Here is a 17,792-nt window from a genome sequence, read left to right as displayed (position 1 = left end):
AGATAGTGTTTTTCTCTGATACTGCTTTTATAAGATTAATCATCCTTTCATCATCAGTTAAAGGTTTTTGAACCATTTTGGTTTTACCTTTCTGATGTAACAACGATTCGATACCAAACGAGAATGGTAACCTTTCTCTTGTATTTCCTTTTCTAGAACCTGAAGTTTGTTTTAGATTTGTGATTTTAGTTTGAAGATCCTTTTACAAGAATTTCTTCTTGTTTCTTAAGGATTCCTTCAATCTGCCGAGGTATTTCATATAGCTGATTGCTGTAATATTGTACCGTCTTTTGAATTTCTCTAAGATCTCCGGAGAGTTTAGAAGAATCTGAGGTAATTTCTAAAAATTGAGAGTTAGAAATCATCTTTCTGTCGTAAGTAATCTATTGTGAACAAATTAACTTGTTTATAGGATTTCATATAAATAAAATCCTCTTGATTCAAACCTTCGTTTGAAGTCATCTTTTGTAAAAAAAATCTTCTCCTCAACAAAGAAAAGTATGAGTTAACGAATAATATTAAGTCTGAATATTTAACCTAAAGCTTTGATACCATTTTTGCGGATGATTCAAGTATCATAATTGAGCACAAATATTGTATAAATAGAGTACATAAATGCATAAATTGGGTACAAGAATTAAACATTGGATTTGACCAAGTTTGGTGGTCCTAGGGAGTTTTAAGAAAGAATTTTTATTGTAGGAATTTATAAAAAAGTTAGGTTTGGGTTTAGGGATTTATTCACAATTGACTCATAAAATAATAATAATAATTAAAAGTTTCGGATCATTTTGACCCGAACCCAACCCGATTAATTTTTTTCGGGTTAGCTTTCGGGTCAACCCGATTCGACCAAAACCCAAAAACCCCCAACTCTAACCTGATATTTTTCGGATTAACTCGTGTCTGGTGGGCGGGTTGAGTTGAGTTTTGATACCTCTACAAATAATGGTACAATTTACGCGCACGATTACTAGTAATTGTAGAGTTCTAGTCAAATTTTTCTTGCAAATATTTAAGAAAATCTAGATAAATAAAAACTAAATCCTTACCTTTTATCATCATCACGTACGTTACTGAATTTTATTTAGTATTTTAGTTACTTTTGTCAAAATATCCTATGTTTTTTTAAACTCATGCGTGTATTCACCCACGTGGATACAAATTACAATACAAACATAAAACATTCACATTGACTTTAATAACGGAAAATTACAACAATTTTTATTTGTAATTATATCTTATTTTGATAATCTATATTGTCAAACTGGTTTTATTCTCGTAATTTCAGTTTTTTTTTAATCTTTCAGTGGTGACATTCTTATGAAAAAATTGATTGGAATTGCAAAACAATATACTAGAATTATAGGGGGAAAATAGTAGATAAATGTTTCCTTTTAATAAGTGACGACTCAAATAAATTGAATCATACAATAAAATTCAATCAAATTAAATTGGTGGTAAATTCAATTTTATTGAACTTTCAAGTAAACAACTTAAAAATATATACAATTCTATGTACGATTTGTTATATATAGATTAAAGAACTCATACTTCGGTTTAGCAAAAATATTCATTATTGTGAACCACACGTTAACTCACCCCGTAAATGCTAATCAATCATTTTCTTCCACAATAATAAATTGACAATTTAAGCGACTTTTAAGGCCTTAAATACCAATTTTCAAATCTAAATCGATTATAATTAATGAATGATATTTATTGTCATTATTATGATAAGGAATGTTACTTAAGCTACAAAAAATATTGATGGTTATTTTATAATTTTCTATCCATTAAATACATAGGATTACTCTTCTATTCTACGCCACTATTTGAAATTTAGTAATCGAAAAATAATCTATATTGTATTATATTATATTATATTATATGTATTATCTATCTAAAAGTGTGAATAAAATAATAAAATTTTACAATTGTGAATCTACAACTTTGCCATTTTAATCTACACAAATTTATGTTAAAATAAATACATATAAGGATATAAATATTAGATTATATTTTATTACCTATCTAAAAGTATGAATAAAAGGGTAAAGTTTTACAATTGTGAATCTACAACTTTGTCCTTTTACTCTACACAGATTTATGTAAAAATAAATACATATAAGGATATAAATATAAAAGTTAAATATTTTTAACGATACTGACATATAAGTAATGAAAAACGATAACATAACAGAATGCAGACGAGAATGATGAAATTATTGTTATTATTTGCAAGTAAATATTTTTAGCATAAAAAAAGACCTTCTGATTAAATAATAACGATTGAAAAATGCAAATGATTGATGAAAATAGTATCACAAGAATTGTTATTAAAGATGATGATAATAATGATTTTTTCATGAAAAATAAAAAACACATGATATGAAAAATCTTTAAAGAGAGAGAAATCTCAAATATAAAATAAAAAAAAATATTGATGCAATAATTTAAATTAAGGTTTAGAATGCATTATCTATACCAATTTTTTTTTCCATAAATCAATAGTGATCAACATATAACATAGAAAATTTTAAAATCATATTTAATATAATTTGATTAACATATCTCACTTATTAAAAAATAAAAATAAACCATACATACATGAGATAGAAAATAAGACGAATTCATGGTACGAAACATGTCATAATTTCTCAAGATTAATAAAAAAAATAGAAAACTGTCGAGTTGCAATAATTACATAAGTTTCAATATCAATATTTTTTTAATATAAAACTACAATAAATGTAACACTTATATTTATAAGCTTACATGAATTATTGATAATGTCTTATTCTAAACAGTTAATGTGGATGTAAAATAATCATGGCCGTAAATAATACAAACATTAAAACTGTAAGTGTTACATTGTTTGAAAATGTTACAAATATTTTTATTAGTTGCAATGTCGAAGATTATATTGATTACATCACTAAGACATGTAATAGGATTTTTTTTCAATAAGTATATATTATTATCATGAAAATCATTTATTAACTGCGTGTTAATATCTTCTCATCTTAATTAACTTATTTAACAACGTTTATCGACAATAAAAAAAATGTTTTCACGTCCATCGCATGTAAATTTTACTAGTAAAAGAAAAAAGCACGTGTCAATCACTAGAATCAATAATCATACATAATCTTTTACCGTATGAAATACAAAAATTTCAACCAAGAGAATTTTGAATTCTTTGCCTACATTTGCGGGTCCATTGTCCAATAGCTGCTTCAGCGGCGGCATATACTCTTCAGTAATACATTAATACTATATGCATTTTGATGGTGTCGAAATTTTATCTCGGGTTCGGTCGGGTAGAATGGATCCTCCAACTCTTTTATAAAGTAGGTCGGGTCGGGTACTAATGAACTCTGCACAACCAACAGTTAGGTCAGGGGGCGCCGATTCCGAAGGTGTTTTCGGTGTGACCTCTCCGATGTCTAAGTCAGTTTTTTGAAGACAGAGAGTATGATGAATGCGAAAACAAGAGAATATAAGTGCGTGAATGTAAAAGTGAGAGTGAGTGTTGATGAATAATGAATAGTGAGTAATGAATGAACACAACCATAACAGTACCTGTATTTATAAGGAAAAATAGAGTAAGAATTATAACACGTCCTATAGTAGGACTCTTCATTTATTAGACCGTCCTTGAGTTTATCCATATCTCATGAATATATGTAGAATGATCAAGCTTATCTTCAAGACATCCAAGTCCTACTTGAACTAGAAATGTATGCCCAACCCATTGGGCCCCAGCTCAGGTCGGCCCATTAACAGCAGCCCAGGTCTTGAAAATACCTAACAGGTAAAAAACTAGGTTGGACCTTGTATAATAATAACAATCTCATAATTGGGTCAACCCTCATAAACCCATAATGAACAGATTCAGGTTAGAATAATTTCACGGGGTATCACATTCCATTAAAAAAAATCTACATTTGGGAGTCATTATGTAATTCTGGTTTTGTTTAAAACACCTTTCAATTTTATCAAGTTAACTAATGGTTTTACTACATTCTTTATATTAAGATAACATTTTTATTTCTATTTTATTTTTCTCTCTGGTCATTTCAATTTTAAAAATTAATAATTTTTATTTTAAAATTAATTCATTTTTTTATAAATACATATATTTTGTGTGCTATGATCCGCTAATGTTGATAAAATATGATATTGAATCTACAAATATTTACAATCTAGAAGCTTAATTTTATTAATATAATTCTATATAGAGATATTTTTGGCAGTCGGTAATTAAATATATATATTTATTTATTTACTTGTTTCGACCTTAAACACATCATATCTTTATGATTAATAATTATTTCACAAAACTTTAAGATCATTTCATGAAATAATTTTGCGACACAGATTTTTAATCTAATACGACTCATAAAAAATATTATGTTTTATTTTAATTTTAGATCGTCAACTTATTTTTCAATACAAATCTATAAACACTCCAATTATTGTTATATATCGTTATTGTTATGACAATAAATGTTCTCTAAGCTGAAAAAAATTTAATGATACTTCACTTTAATTGAAATCTATTTAATATACAAGTGCACCCCCAACTTTTTTTGTTTTAATTTGTAATTGAATATATAAACAAAAAACACATGTCTTTTTTTTTTTAACACACTAGGTAGAATATACAATTTTTGCCTCGTTTTTTAAATATGTTTTTAAGATTTAGGCATTTTTCATATAAAGAAATTGTAAGTCCTTATGTCTTAGCCAAAGCATTTGTCTTACCTTCTAGAGTAGGCCTCCCGTGGGCTTGAAAAGGTCTCACGGTCTATATCTGTAATATGGGTCGACTCGACTAATATTTACAATGAAATATTCCCTCCGTTTCAAATACATAGTCCTACTTTTTTTTTTCCACAGATTAAGAAAAAATTATTGAGAAAGTAAATTTTATACAAATTTTCTATTTTTGAATTTATATATCAGATTGAATACAAAACTCATCTTATAAAATTGATGTGTGATACCTTTTCATAAACATTTATGTGCCAAATTGAATAGATTTCTATAATAATACAAAGAAGCTATATATATATATATATATCAATTTTGCTATCCTGCCCACTCACCGTGCTCACCTAATGTGCCCACCATGAGGTGGCACTCAACTATTGGATGTGATGAATTGTGCGTCCAATAGTTGAGTGTCATCTCATGGTGGGCACATTAGGTGGGCACGGTGGTGGACAGGATAGCAAAACTTATATATATATATATATATAATTGTTATATTAAAAAGAAAAATAAACCCAGTCAAAGTGTGGATATGACCTTCACTAGAGGTAGAGACATATGTGAGACTTGTTAGAATTGCATTTTTCTCCAATCTAGCTATGTGGAAACAAGACATTAATTAGTTGAATATCTCTTCCTTTTCCTTTTCTTCACAGCTTTCCTAAATACCATTGATCTTTTAATTCCCTAGCTCCATGTAATTTCTTTAACTAGCTCTCCCCCACCGGAAAAACCAATTAGTTTCCGTACTCGAGCATGGCGGGGGGAGAAGGCGGAGGCGGCATCAACCGCTCTCTGGAAGAAACCCCAAGCTGGGCTCTGGCCACTGTCTGCTTTGTGTTCATCTTCCTCGGATTATGCATCGAATACTTGATCCATCTCGCCAGCCATGTAAGCTAGCTCAAGAAATTAATTAACAGTACGTACCCACTCTAGCTCTTAGAATTGATTAATAATCTAATTAGCTCATGATTTTTGTGCCTACAGTGGCTCAAGAAACACAAGAAGGCTTCCCTGTACGAAGCAACAGAGAAGCTGAAATCAGGTACTGTGTCCAAAATCCCATCATCATTTTGCTATAATTTTGAGTAATGATTGTGGATTAATGACTTCAATTAATTCTTTTCTGGGTGGTCTTAATTTTCGTAGTTTTGATGCTTTTGGGATTCATGTCACTGCTACTGACAGTGACTCAAAGATCCATTTCCAAGATTTGCATATCCAATCACGAAGCAGATATGATGCTGCCATGCCGGAGCCGCTCAGGGACCAAAACTACCAAAAGTCTCGACCATTTTTGGGCAACACTTAATAATCATCATCGTAACGACAGAGGATTGAAGGAGGAGAATTCTTACAATTCTCTAGATCATTGTAGCTCCAAGGTATTTCTTAATTCATTACACACATTTTCATTCCCTGTAATCATTAATCAAGTAGTGTATGTGATCTTTGAAATTTTTTTTTTCCCCCTTTACTCTAATTAACACGGGTGGGCGAGGGGTTTTTTCGTAATTTTGATAAAGTGGTGAGATATTTCATGCTCGCTTTGAATATGGCGGATTTATTATATATATCTGGCTACACAAATTAAACTATACTAGGATCATCAGTATACATAGAAGAGATCGCTTCACGAATGTAGCTAGATGGTATAGATTTGTCGCGAGGTTGTCATCATGTCGAGCATCGACTATATGATATATCCATATCTAATGTATAGTATAGAAATTGTTGTTTTCGATCTCTCACCTCTTCTTTCCCATTCCTCTAATGTATTTCGTTTTCGATATGATTGATGCATTTCATGAGACAACTTCTTGTATTTTTCTAAAGAAAATTTATTTATGCATAAAGGGCAATAAGCTGTCACTAATTTTTATTTAAAAACAAAACAAGAGTAGAATAACTATGCTTCACTCTGTTCGAGTACTGGGAATTAACAAATATTATTTTGTATATATTATTTGATATTACGAAATTACCCTCTTGTTTTGCATCAAAGTTTTTGGACCATGTATGTCTTATTATCTGTCTGGGTGGTATTACAGGATCGATCGGTCTGTTTATCTGGAAATAGACCCAAAACCATAAAAGGAACCAAATTCAAAATTTGACAATAATAAAGTGAGAATCAAAATCATATCTTAGCAGAAATTATAATTTCTTTTTTTTTAATATGGACTATTTGTAATGACCTATGGGCTAATGGAAGTAGTGGGACATATATATATAGTTAGTTTATTGAATATGATGTATTTGTCGAATAATTGACCCAAAAAATAGGAATATAATATATGTATATGATGATGGATGAATGGACAGGGAATGACTTCATTGATGTCGGAAGGGGGAATTAATCAGTTGAATATTTTCATTTTCGTCATAGCTGCCATGCAGATCATCTATAGCATAGCCACCATGGCACTTGGAAGGGCCAAGGTATTTTTATTTTTATTTTTATTTTTAAATTGCATCGAAATCTTCTATAAATTTTTTTTTTCTAAATCGTGTAAAATTAACCAGTATTTAAAATTGACGTTTCTAAAAAATCAGTCATAAAAATGAAATTAAACTAAAAATTTGTCACTGTCACATTCCTTGTCAAAGGGGTTGTTGATGGATGACCAATGGATGTCAATTCCAATGTTTTGAATTAGTCAACAAATGATCGATCCAATTAATCATATATATTACTGATATTTATATTAAATTCAATTATATATTTAATGAAAGAGCAAAACAATTATATATGTATGTATGCACAATCATGTACGTACGTACATGCATAAATAAAAAGAATTAGAAAAATTTTATTTATTATGTTATATTTTCTTGTTAAATTAAATTTTATTTTAAATAACAAACACATTGAATATGATAACAAGCCATTCACCTTTATATTCATATTCACAGATGAAGCGATGGAAAGCATGGGAGAAAGAAACCCAAACCGTGGAATACATGGCAGCCAACGGTACTTACCTCACAGTATTGGCCATTGGGATATTATTATATTATATGTCTTAAAAATAATTTATTATTTTAAGTTCTCTTTTTTAAAATAAAATTAAAGCAGTTTTTTTTATGTGCCAAAAGCCATGTTTTTTTCATATTATTTTGATTTAAAAAAATTCTAAGAATAGTAGGAAACCATGGAGTTAATATTAATATAATATTTATGTATACTTGTAGATCCTGAAAGATTTAGATACACGAGACAGACAACATTTGGGCGACGACATGTGAGCTCCTTCGGATCAAATTCTGCTCTACTGTGGACTGTAAGTTTAACATTTTCTTTTTTTAAAATTTTTAGGTGATAAATGTACTTTTTTTATATATCTTTTCATGTTGACGATAAAATAATCAAGTCTATTCGAGATAGTTTGAAAAATGACTTAGGTAGTGTTTACAATCTTTAAAAATAAGTGATTATGAAATTTTTTTTAATAAATTTGTTAAAAAAATCTTCATAATCACTTATTTTTAAAGATTGCAAACACTACCTAAGTCATTTTTCAAACTATCCCAATTTGTTAAAAAAAAATTCATAATCACTTATTTTTAGAGGTTGCAACTTGCAAATTAAACACTACCTTAATTCTAGTAAACGAGCCAGTAATATGTATACTGAAATGAAACAAGTAAAAACTACTTGATTATTGGATTAATTTGGTGCAGAAATGTTTTATTCGGCAATTCTTTCGCTCTGTGGCGAAAATCGACTACTTAACTTTGCGCCATGGATTTATTTCGGTCAGTACTTACTACTTTCGTAATTCTTTAAATAGACATTCGTTGATCGATCTCAAAATTATTTGGACACAAGGGATTTTCTAATTCGAATGTGTGTGTTCTTGTAGGCTCATTTATCTACGAACAATTCATTTAATTTCCGGAAGTACATCCAAAGATCTTTGGAAGAAGATTTCAAAGCTGTTGTTGGCATTAGGTATATCTTGCTCGCAAAACTATTAGACACCAAAGATATTGTACATATTGAAACTAAAAAATTTATATGGACGCAACGTGTGCACGAGATTACTAGTCATCAGTTATGTCGGATCGATTCATTGATTTCGTATAGTTGATTTAACTTTCTTCATCGGTTGTGATTAAATTTGCAGCCCCGTAATGTGGTTCATAGTCGTTATCTTCCTGCTCATCGATGTCCATGGTATGACGACACATCCAATAGATATTCATGTTTTAATTTATTTCAACCTTAATATATATATTTCCAATACTTTTTGCCTCATGTAATAGTTACTTCATCAAATAATTAGTCTCCATATGCTATTTTTATATATATATTGGTTTTGTAACAGGTTGGAATGCCTATCTGTGGGTCTCATTTCTTCCCCTAGTCGTAAGTTTTTTTTTTTTTTTATCCTTTATAATTTGTATATTGAGTATGATTTTCATCTGAAATATATATCTCGACAATGTCCAAAGTCGTGTCAGCACTCACAACATAATTGATTGAATTAATATATATATATATATACATGTAGATAGTTCTGGTAATTGGAACAAAACTTGAAGTGGTAGTGGCAAGAATGGCAATGCAATTGACAAGTCAAAACACAGTGATAAAAGGGAGTCCATTGGTGCAACCCAACAACAATCTCTTCTGGTTCAATCGCCCACAGCTTGTCTTAACTCTGCTTCATTTCACTCTTTTTATGGTACGTACCTACTTTTATTCCACCAATCAAAACTATATACACATGCATATTCTATAAAATTTTAACAAAATTTCAAAGATATGATCAGACTAATTTGGGATAATCTTTTTTGCAGAATGCATTCGAGATTTCGTTCTTCATATGGGTTACGGTACACTCTTTCTCTATCATATATACGACCACGTTAATTTAGTCTGGTTTTTGCTCGAGTGACATGTCAGTACTGCGATGAAAATAAATCGTTACATGCATGCATGCAGTGGCAGTTTGGGATCCATTCTTGCTACCATGAGAACGTAGAAGTGATCGTTATCAGGGTGGTGTTGGCGTAAGTTTTTGGACAATATCATTAAACATATATATTTTGTACATCTTTATGTAAACATGAATTATCAAAAATTAAGATGAACTAAGTTTTGGTGGGTTATATATATTTATGCAGGGTAATGGTTCAAATACTTTGCAGCTACATAACTCTACCCCTTTACGCCCTCGTCACTCAGGTTTTTAATTTACAAAGTCATCGATCATTTTAGCTATCTGATGAGTGTTTTCTTGACAATTCTCTTCAAAAATAAAAAAAATTACAAATAAAAATTTATGTTTTCGTCGTATTTATAACACAGATGGGGTCTCAATTCAAGAGTGCAATATTGGAAGAACACACCATACACAAAATCAAGCAATGGCATGAAGATGTAAAGCACAAGAGGAAGAAAGAATCACACTCATCGGAATTGCATGCTCGGGACGATGCATCGACCGTGCATAGCCACGGCGAGATAGTTTCACTGGATGAGGGTTCATCCCACAGACGAGTCCCCACCCTCACGGTTTTCATTCCTCCGGATGATGTTCGCGGTGATGAGATAACTGAAGTCGTCGACGATCGCCACCAAGACACGCAGCAAGGTATCGTAAGCCAGCAGATTAGCCAAAATGAACTACATATTGTCCATGATCGATCAAAGGGTTTAATTTGAATTCCTCTATCATAGGATATAGGGACTTAGGTTATTGCCGTCATGAAGAATCTATTAGAGACGATCGAGATATATTTTACGTATATAATAATAATCTATAAAAATATTTTTAAAAAAAACCCTGAGATTGAACGACCACTCTACAAGCCCTTTTGGATCTGCCACCGGGTTACAGAGCCTATACATGAATTACAATATTGTTGCCTCTTTTTTTGTATATATAGAGTGTGTATGTATCATGTTATTTCACAAAATCTAGCATTTATGAATGCAGAACGATTAACTTCTATGTATAATTCAGTAACTTGTTACTCCTCCGCACCCAAAAGATAAATTGATCCAATATATCAGTCGGTGTAAATTTAAAATCTCAAAGATACAAAAGATTTTCATTTTTGTTCAACTATGTGGCATAACCAGGGATTTTGGTTCCGTGTGCACATTTAAATAATATATTCTAGTGAGAAGGATGTAATGTATTTGTTATTTTATAAAAATAGTTATCACCAAATATCAAGAAAAATAAACTGTACATTCGGTTATTTTGTGCAAAAATATTTCCCATTACAATATCAAGTTATATCATTAATTATCTGGGAGTAGCATCACATCAATTACATTGAAATTTCGGTATATATATATATATAAGTGTTACATTGTTGAAACTATCATGACACTTAATAATAGTATTGATTATATTGAAGATCATGAAACGATAATACGTTTGTGTGTGTGTGTGTGTGTGTGTAAAATTTAATAAAAAAAACAGCCAAGAAAAACTTCATACATTAACAAATCTGTAGAAAATCTCTCATACTAGTAAGGTCAACAGAGACCGCAAACACATTGTGCAGGCCAGAACAGACATTTGGTATCATAAAGAACCGGAAAGCACGCAAAACAACTGACCACAACACAAGTTTGTTTCCCGAATTATAATGTTAACCACGGAGAATATTATTATTTAAAACAAAAAATCAAGCTCCGAACCGAGCGTGTCGTCGAAGAGTACGAAAATAAACGATGTTCAAATTATTTTTATTTCGCCGTCGTCTGATGAGGAGACAGAAGACAATGTGGGATTAACCCTGCAGTGCCGATGCTCCTGATATAATCTCTGTCAGCTCAGTAGTAATCGATGCTTGACGGGTTCTGCGAGTGAACACAAAAGACCGAGTTAAGAGTGTAAGAAAATGAAGATTTGAGGCTATCAAATCAACTTCAGTTTTAAGAACCCAAATTTGTATACATCACTTAATCAAAATTCAAGCCAATAGATATATGGTAATTATCTGCAAACCCCTTTATTTATTTCTTTTCGTAGTAGAAAATAAAATATTTACAATATCATGTAATATAATTATTCATCAAACATTAGATGACCTTCCCAGAGGTGACAGTACTTTTTCTTCCTAATTTATAAAGAAATAAACTTCAGTTTGAATCATAATTGAACCGGAAACGAACATGTAATTCCACCATCCATAGAGCCTCAAAAGTAGGTCTTGAAACCAGGGATAGATCTAATAATTCCAAATCATCCATGCATTTAGAGATCACTAATACGAAGCGTGCTATCCGTAGAGACCAATTATTAAATATATAAAATATAATAAAGTTCAAAATTTTGGAGTCAAAAATACAATTTCAATCATTGTATCATATTGAATTGTTTTAATTCTTGTTCTATGAGTAGAATGAATAACTGTTTTTTAAAAAACATTCTAAACAATAAAAAAGTTGGAAAAGGTGAATTTCTCTTAATCTTTGATGGCAATATTACATCTACCTCCACTTCTCCACTCGTCCTTACAATGCAGTTGTGATATGAAACGTGAAATTTTACATTATTTTGTTGTGCTTGTTTTTCTTTTGAGGATTTATGTATCTTATTACTATTTGATTTATCATATTTTGCTATTTTGTTTGTAGGGGTGTTCACGGATCGGTTAACCGTCCGAACCGAACCGAAACCGAAAATTCGGTTTAAATCGAAAACCGAACCGATTTCGGTTTTTGGTTTTTCGGTTTGGTTTTTTGTCCTGGTTAACCGAACCGAACCAAAAAACCGTTTTTTTTTATTTTTTAAACATTTTTGCATTTTTTAAATTATTTTTTTATTTTTTATTAATAAATTAAATAATAAAAAATAACAAAAATAATAAAAAATTGAATTTCGGTTAAAACCGAAAAACCAAAATATTTTCGGTTTTTAACCGAACCAAACCGTTAAATTCGGTTCGGTTTCAGATTTTGGGTGAATTTCGGTTCGGTTAACCGAAATTTCGGTTTGGTTTGGTTCGGATTAAATGAATATCCCTATTTGTTTGGTACTTCAACACTAAAAACAAATACTCATCACTTATCACTATAGTTCATAATACAAATTAATATTCTAACAAATACCAATGGACTTGTCACAACGGATTTTAGTGACGCAACTCCTATGCTTTTTATGGAGTGTTGCGATCACTAAAATAAAGTGAGTCTTGACTTCTGGCTTTGCTTCCTAGAAGCTCTCTCAAACACTGCCTTAAATCTAAATACTGCATTAGCTTGTGCTTAATTTAGTTGAAATCCAAAACATAGTGGGATTTTGATTCTGCTTCTACAAAACTGATTCCAGTAAAATATTAAAATCAATTATTTATCCATCACTATTCACGCTTTTTAGTTTTATACTTTTATTATTACCATTTTGTTTTTTAACACTAAATACTTCTGGTTTTTCTTCAATTCTTAATAATATATATAAATTTAATCACTTCTTTTAAAATAGAATCTGTTGCTGATAAAATTTCCATGTCCTTCAATTTCTGGCAGGTGCCCATACATATTAAAACACTTAATCCTAATCCATCTTCAGTTAATTTGACCGCAAACTTTTATCTCATAAACTCATTTCTGATTTCGTCAATTTTTGTGAACATGACAACATTTAGTAAAATTATCAAAAAACAAGACAATGAAGTTGAAGCGCGTGGATATCAGGATACGCAGGTAACAGAAATAAAATGCATCTGTGTGCACAAAAAATAAATGGTCAATGGGACGAGAGATTGACGAAACCTGTTATAAGTAAGAGTGAGACGATCAAGCATTTCTCCTGCATTTCGGCTAGAGCTATCCATTGCAGACATTCTAGCACCTTGCTCACTGCAAGCATTCTCTAAGACCGCATTGAACATAACCTGACGAAATCATTAACCACCTTTACAACGTATAACATACGAATAAATTGATCCTAAACCTTCACATACCAGTTGAAGTAAACTGGAGATATGATTTATTGATTACAAAGGTAAACCAACACAAAAAACCTAGGTATAGCGGTCGAAGTTAACATTGGGGATATTGAATTATTGATTAGAAATGTAAACCTACACAAGAAAACTGGAATTCGGTAAGATTCTGAAGCACTTCTGACTTTGTTTCGCCACCTTCAATCTCATAAGAATCTAATTCCCCAAGTTTTCCCCCAGCTTCAGCTTCTCTCTCCACAACCTATATGAATGTCGTATTACAATAACATTGGTCGTTTATCACAGACAGATGGCATCATTTCAATATAAAGCTGATGCAGTGCTGACCTCGGGAGATAATACAGTTGTAGTTGTTGGCTGGAAGGATACAACTGACTGGAACTTGTTGAAAACAATTCTCAAAGCATCGTATTCAACATTCTTCAGGATATCATCTGCAAGCACAGCAACCTGCAATCAACAGAACTTACAAATCAGATGACAGAACAGATTTAAGGACAAAAAAAGCTTCTTCTAATGAATTTACATTTCCTGTAACAATCACAGATTGACAAGGTTGTTCCTACTTCCTAAACTTTCCGCTGGATTAAGAAGAGATACTGAAAATCCAGGTAAAAGAAAACTAGGTAAGCAAAAATCAAAATACATATAGATATCCAAAAATCGATTGAAATATCTAAGCTAATCTAGATAACTACTACCTAGAGCGTTAAAATGTTTCACGCAACAGAAAGTTCAGCATTGCATTGAATAACACTAGAAACAATAATTATTTCATTATACTAGCCCGTAAACTATCAGAGATGGCACATCTGCCAGAAGTAAACATTCTCTCACACACATCTATAGACGGTGGATGTGTGATTATGAATTTAGGCAAGAATTAAAATACTTGAGAGCTGTACATATCATGTAATAATATTACGAATGACTGGGACTTAACCAAACTGGAATTAAAGTGAATTTGGTGGAGTTCAGATAGTAGTCATGACAAGATATTATTGATTACATAAATACAATGTTTTTCTCAGCCAGTGTTTTAAAAAGTGTAGCATTGGCCCATAGTGTTTTTGTCTTGTCATGGCGTAGCATAGAGCAAGCTATTTGTGCATGACCATAATTTAATTAATTTAATTAAAAAATATAAATATACTTGTATATATAAGTAAAAAAGTGAGATAATTAGCTCTGAAACATCATTACATGATAAAATATAGTTTCAACATCCATATAGTCCTTTTACACATCAACAAGACCCAACCTTGCTTTTTTGGGCCTTTAATTTTGGTCAAAATATGTCAATTATGAGCCTTTAATTTTGGCCCAAATAGCACTATAGTGCACGCTATATGCGAGATAGCGCACTTTTCCTGAGAATAGTGTGCACTATTCGTGAAAAACGCTAACCCAGTAGCGCTAGGTTATAAAAATGCGCTATATCACGCTATTTAAAACATTGTTCTCAGCTAATGCAAGCAAGAACCAAAAGTAGCTGAACTCAAAATAAGATATGAGCTAGAAAAAAACTCTCCAAGGAGACTCTCCTTTTTTGATTAATTTGCAAGCCTCAATTATAAAGAACAATCACCAAAACTGTACTCATAGAAAAGGCCAGAAATACTACCTGAGTATAGTTCAGTGGATTTTTCTGCAACTCAGTTATTGATAGCTCAATATGTTTCTTTGAATCACGCACAAGTTGGGCCTTAGCCTTTTCTCCCAAAATAACATATTTACTTTCCTTTTCCGGACCTGTGGTCCAAAATATCAAGATGCGTATGATCATATGCCCACTAATGATAAGGGAGGAAACAAACACGAAAACAGAGAGCTTGAGCTCCAAGCATAAGCAAAATTGTTACGTGCCTGAATTTATCTTATAAAGGCCCCGGCTTATTTTGACAGAGGTAGAATTGATTCCACCACAAAGACCTTTGTCAGAAGATACTGTCACGATAACATTCTTCTTGACATCAACACCTGATAATTGAAACACGAGGACAGATAAGTACTAAAACAGTAACTGTCTTGGCAGAATAAATAACATAATACCACCCAAGTTCCCAACAAAGTAGTCAAAGAAGAAGCTAATCATATCATATAATCTAAAATGGCTAATGCAATGGCCAGCATTCTGATGTGAAACAAGAAAAAAACCATAACAGAGATACAGAAGTTATTAAGCATTATTTTGATTTGTTTCAATTTACAGTCAGCATGAAACTGTGATACATAGGAAAAGTATCAGCATCCCCACCGTACGAAACAGAAGTACAAACACATCATGCAAACAGAAAACATATGAACCACTCCCCAACCACCCTTCCATCCACTAAAAAAATAATAACACAGAATGTGAGACACTGAACAATTCAATTTGATATTTCGGGGTCAAATTTCCATTTAGACATTACAATAACAAATTTGATGATTAAAGGACTGAAAAATCGTTGCGTGCTACTTTTTATTTTATATAAGACAAGAGATGTGCAATACAAAAAAGCCCTGAATATGAACGGGAAGCTACAGCATAATTAACAAAGGAAATGAAAAACCCTGTCTGCAATCAAAGTCCAGAAAAATAATTCAAAAGCTGAACATGGCCAATGCAAAGAAATATTCATTTCATACAACTTCATACCATCTATACCAGCAATAAACTCTACGTTTTGCGGTTTATCATAGATCCACTACAGAATTCGTGTTCAGACACAACCCCAAAGTTAAATAACCATTGTGGATCAGCAAAAAGACCATTCATGTTATGTGTATCATGCTTCCAGCGGACAGTTGCATGTTGACACAAATAAAGAAACAATTTAAATTTTAACAGAAAATCAACAGAAACAACAGCCAAAACACTTGGTAAAATTGAGATAAAAGATATTTTGTATTTACTTGGAGTGTCACCAAGCAAAGCAGTGAATGGCTGCCATATTCCACGTGATTTTTCAGCTCTCGTTTGAATAGCTCGGAGCTTTGAAGCTGCAACCATCTTCATTGCCTTGGTGATTTTTTGAATATTTTTAACACTCTTCATTCGGTTGCGAACTGCAATATTGCCATAAGCACAAGAACATTTCTAAAATTTCTAGAAGATTAACAGACAGAATGGTTCAGATTTTGAAGTTAAAAAAATAACAAAATAAGCATCAAATGCAATAAAATACCAATTTGAGTTGAAATCGAACGAACCCCCGAAACAGCCTGCTCCCTGTCAGCATACACTGATTGATTTAGATGCAAAGAAAATTAAGCATAACTAAATGATGTCAAATCAAACTTCGTAAGTTCTTTGAGTGTAAATTTGCAAGGAGCAAACTTTTTAATGATTTTCCCTTTATTAAGATTAGACGAATAGCAAGTTCCATGCGTAGACCACAGAATCCATTGAAATACAAACGAGCAAATCGCGCGAATGTATCCATATATATATAAATCACGAAATAAATCCAAACACTAAAACCTACAATGCATTCAAAAGATATAACATACATGGTCTCGTACTCAGAAGGAGCGAGAGATGAGCGGAGAGGAGAGATAAGAGGAACGGCGAAACGCCTCCCCTCGCGTCTAAGCGCAGCCATAGCCATTGCTACTTCCTTTCGATCCGATTCAGTAGATTCCCTTATGCTGATTCGATCAAACAACGTGAGCTTTTAGGGTTTTCCCTTTTCAATATCGGAAATGGTGATTGCTCGCTCACTGCGATGGGAGTTTCTGAGACACGAAAAATTGTTTCCAATAGGCCCTTAAAAGATAAGAATTTGCATTTGGGTGGAATATGTTTGGTTAAAATTCAGTGTGGTCCTATATGTTATTTTTTAACCAATGATTAAACCAATGTTAATAAAGTTTGTCGAGCCCAGATTATGTATCAGACAAGCCCATAATCTAGCCCAATGGGCTTCTTCAAGCGATTGAATCAATCGTGCTCTTCCAAAACATTTCCCTTATTCTGGAGTTGTATATGAGCAAGAATAGACCATTTGTCGAATTATTAGCACATCCTAATAAAAATATATATATATGTAATAATAATATGTAAATCAGTAAATATATGAAACATGTTTCGG

The 17,792-nt window shown here is 31.7% G+C and overlaps 2 protein-coding genes across 3 annotated transcripts; one reads left to right on the top strand and one right to left on the bottom strand.

Moving 5' to 3' along the window:
• Nucleotides 1–5,349: 5,349 nt before the first annotated feature.
• LOC140887564 (MLO-like protein 3) lies at nt 5,350–10,781 on the top strand. Its single transcript, XM_073294887.1, has 15 exons — nt 5,350–5,670; nt 5,767–5,824; nt 5,929–6,164; nt 7,105–7,221; nt 7,696–7,756; nt 7,975–8,063; nt 8,464–8,538; nt 8,646–8,734; nt 8,910–8,959; nt 9,111–9,151; nt 9,297–9,470; nt 9,586–9,621; nt 9,731–9,798; nt 9,913–9,973; nt 10,097–10,781. The coding sequence occupies exons 1-15, from the start codon at nt 5,536–5,538 to the stop codon at nt 10,451–10,453; spliced, it is 1,647 nt and encodes a 548-aa protein (XP_073150988.1). The 5' UTR covers nt 5,350–5,535; the 3' UTR covers nt 10,454–10,781.
• A 440-nt stretch (nt 10,782–11,221) lies between these two features.
• On the bottom strand, nt 11,222–17,468 carry LOC140889971 (ATP synthase subunit gamma, mitochondrial-like). Of its 2 annotated transcripts, none has more exons than XM_073297718.1 (9): nt 17,208–17,468; nt 16,887–16,923; nt 16,615–16,767; nt 15,583–15,696; nt 15,341–15,468; nt 14,044–14,166; nt 13,838–13,957; nt 13,523–13,644; nt 11,222–11,605 (listed from the first exon to the last, which is right to left on the bottom strand). In XM_073297718.1, exons 1-9 carry the CDS (start codon nt 17,307–17,309, stop codon nt 11,536–11,538), a joined length of 969 nt encoding a protein of 322 aa, XP_073153819.1. In that variant the 5' UTR covers nt 17,310–17,468; the 3' UTR covers nt 11,222–11,535. The 2 variants fall into 2 exon arrangements, with proteins under 2 accessions (XP_073153819.1, XP_073153818.1); XM_073297717.1 differs by having other exon boundaries at nt 16,887–16,930; nt 17,212–17,466.
• Between the last annotated feature and the right edge of the window lie 324 nt (nt 17,469–17,792).

Source organism: Henckelia pumila, chromosome 3, assembly GCF_033568475.1.
Source record: "Henckelia pumila isolate YLH828 chromosome 3, ASM3356847v2, whole genome shotgun sequence".
Taxonomy (NCBI): domain Eukaryota; kingdom Viridiplantae; phylum Streptophyta; class Magnoliopsida; order Lamiales; family Gesneriaceae; genus Henckelia; species Henckelia pumila.
This window is presented reverse-complemented; position numbering and strand designations above follow the sequence as displayed.